The sequence below is a fragment of the Aplysia californica genome, unplaced genomic scaffold (genome assembly GCF_000002075.1).
Source record: "Aplysia californica isolate F4 #8 unplaced genomic scaffold, AplCal3.0 scaffold00569, whole genome shotgun sequence".
NCBI classification, from domain to species: Eukaryota; Metazoa; Mollusca; class Gastropoda; order Aplysiida; family Aplysiidae; genus Aplysia; species Aplysia californica.
Window position 1 is genome coordinate 340,239 of NW_004797839.1, and position 2,500 is coordinate 342,738.

The 2,500-nt window shown below is 42.8% G+C and overlaps 1 protein-coding gene across 1 annotated transcript in view; it reads right to left on the reverse strand.

The window, feature by feature from the left end:
* Nucleotides 1-2,500, reverse strand: part of LOC101860686 — a gene marked incomplete at its 5' end in the record, with an annotated part of 102,483 nt that overhangs the window by 15,463 nt on the left and 84,520 nt on the right. Inside the window, 1 exon segment of the mRNA XM_005107015.3 lies at nucleotides 352-465. Coding sequence (XP_005107072.2) covers nucleotides 352-465 — 114 coding nt within the window.

Sequence of the window (2,500 nt, forward strand, 5' to 3'; positions counted from 1 at the left end):
TCTAGTATACTTTGATGACATTATAACGGACAGGGCCAAATATTGTCTCCCTTCTTCCCTCTCCATCTCCCTCTCAAATACAATCTCTCTCACTCTCTCTCTCCCTCTCTCTCTCTCACTCCCTCTCTCTCCCTCTCTCTCTCTCTCTCTCTCTCTCTCTCTCCCCCCCCCCTCTCTCTCTCTCTCTCTCTCTCTCCTTTTTTAAGAATTCCCAGTCACCAATGCCCTTCTCTTTGTCGTCTGCACCTACGCCTATCCCCTCCCCTCCCGCACAGACCACAAAGCTGACATAACAGGAAAGCCTCAAGCAGCCAGCCTCCTAACTGACCTAAACATTACCCTGTGACTGACCTGGCCAAAAGGTCCCTCCTCAAAGATCAGGCGGTCCTCCAGCTGCTGCAGCTGCAGTCTCTCGTACTCCACGGCCACAGCCTTAGCGTAACTCGACGCCTCGCCCACCGTCATCTGGGGAAGAGAAACGGGGAGAAATAGATAAATAAATTACATAAATAAATAAATAACAAATAAATGATTAAACGAATAAAAGAATAAATCAATGAAGAAATAAATAATAAATAAACGAATAGATGAATAAATAAATACATAAATAAATAAATAAATCAATGAATAAAAAAGTAAGTAAATAAATAAATGAATAAATGTATTTAAAAAAATTAAATACAGGAAAAATACATAAGGAAACAAAATAAATAACTAAATAAATATTTTTCTTAAAACACAACAACAAATAAATAAATAACATCTAATCCATTGCTATCCTTCAAAAAAAATATTTTACAAAGACGTACAAAAAATACATAAATACATTTCTACATACATTAACCCTCTGACTGCTGGGTCTGCTGCATAGGCCTATCAAAGAGCCTCAGACAGTTTCGAGCCTGGCAGTGAAAGGGTTGATACATGACATATATTACAATAATATGTAATGTTGTGAATACAGACACACCATTGCTTTTGGCCACTGTGAAGAGGCCTGTTTTTAAGAAAGGGTTATATTGTGTTGCTCAAAGACACACCCAAGTGACCACACACAAAACCCCGTCTCTGAGGTCACAAATAAGCCAATGAAGCCCTCAGTAGATTGTGAAAAATTTATACACCCCCCTCCCCCACGGACAAAGTGTAGACAAATTAGGAAGCGAACGATTGGAAGACATTTACAGTCGCAAAAGCACCATTTGGATCAGGAGATTTAGAAAATAGAACCTACCCACACGCTTATGGAGTTCTACATGTAGTTTTTTCTTTCACGAGCTTCACAATTACACAGCAGACGTTGTCTTCTGAGAACGGATATAAGTCACACATTGCAGGTAATAGCGGCCCCACTTCCTCAGGAAGTACGTCATGAAAGATAATAAAAATTATAATGGAAGGAGATAACGAAGTATGGCAGAGTATCCCTTTCTCCTTGGGTGGTTGGCGGGTGCTCTGATATGGTTTGCTTGTTCTTTACTATCAAAAATCTATGTAGTCCTTACCTCTTCTCCTTTTTGTGTTTGTTATTCCTCTAATCTTAGGCCCTTACTCACGTAACTGTGCTGCAAGTGCCGTAAAACTTTTATTAAATCTAAAACTCTCTGTCTCTGTCTGTCTGTCTCTCTCTCTCCATTTCCCTCTCCCTCCCTCTTCCCATTTGCCACTCCACTCTCTTTCTCTTCTGCCCTTGCACCCTGTATCCCCCTTCAGACAAATACACAGACACAGACACAGACAGACAGACAGATATACACACACACAAACACACACAAACACATGCCCGCACACACACCTAATCAATATCCTAATTTATTATCTTTTTACTCTCTTCCTCTCATTCTCTCTTATAAACACCAATTCGATCTATCTATCTATCTATATACCACCCCCCCCCATTTCTCCCCCGCCCCCCCCTCTCTCCCACGCCCACACCCATTCATTTCTCCTCCCCACCCCCCCACCCCCCACCCCCCACCCCAGTTCTCCTTCACCAGTTTCTTTCGCCGGGTTTCTGTCTGTCTGTCCCTAGAATCGTTTTAATTCCCCGGGGCCCTCGATGGCTTTGAATACAACTGAACTCTTGGATAACCCAATCTGGAGGGCCAAAAGCAGCCAAAAAAATCTGATTAACTCTTGTAGGGGAAGCCTGGAAAATAGGGAGGAGGTTCCCGGGAATGGTGGGGAAAAGAAAAAGCCAGTGAAAATAAGAGTTGTTGTATGGGATCGCGGGATCTTGGAGTGGACGGAAGAAAGGAGCGCGGTCCAGGAGGGAGCTGGCTTTGAGAGTGCTTTTGAGGAGAGGAAGGGAAAGGGTGGGAGGAAGAGAAGAGGAGGGAAGAAAGAAAGGACGTTGGACAAGAGACAGAAAAGAAGGTGTATATAGAAAGAAATACAGAAGAATTAGGATAAGGAAGAAGCAATACATGTTTGTAAAACAGGGGACAGAAAGTAAGGCGGGTGGGGGTGGGGGGGGAGTTCGTATTTTATGTCAGTAGCT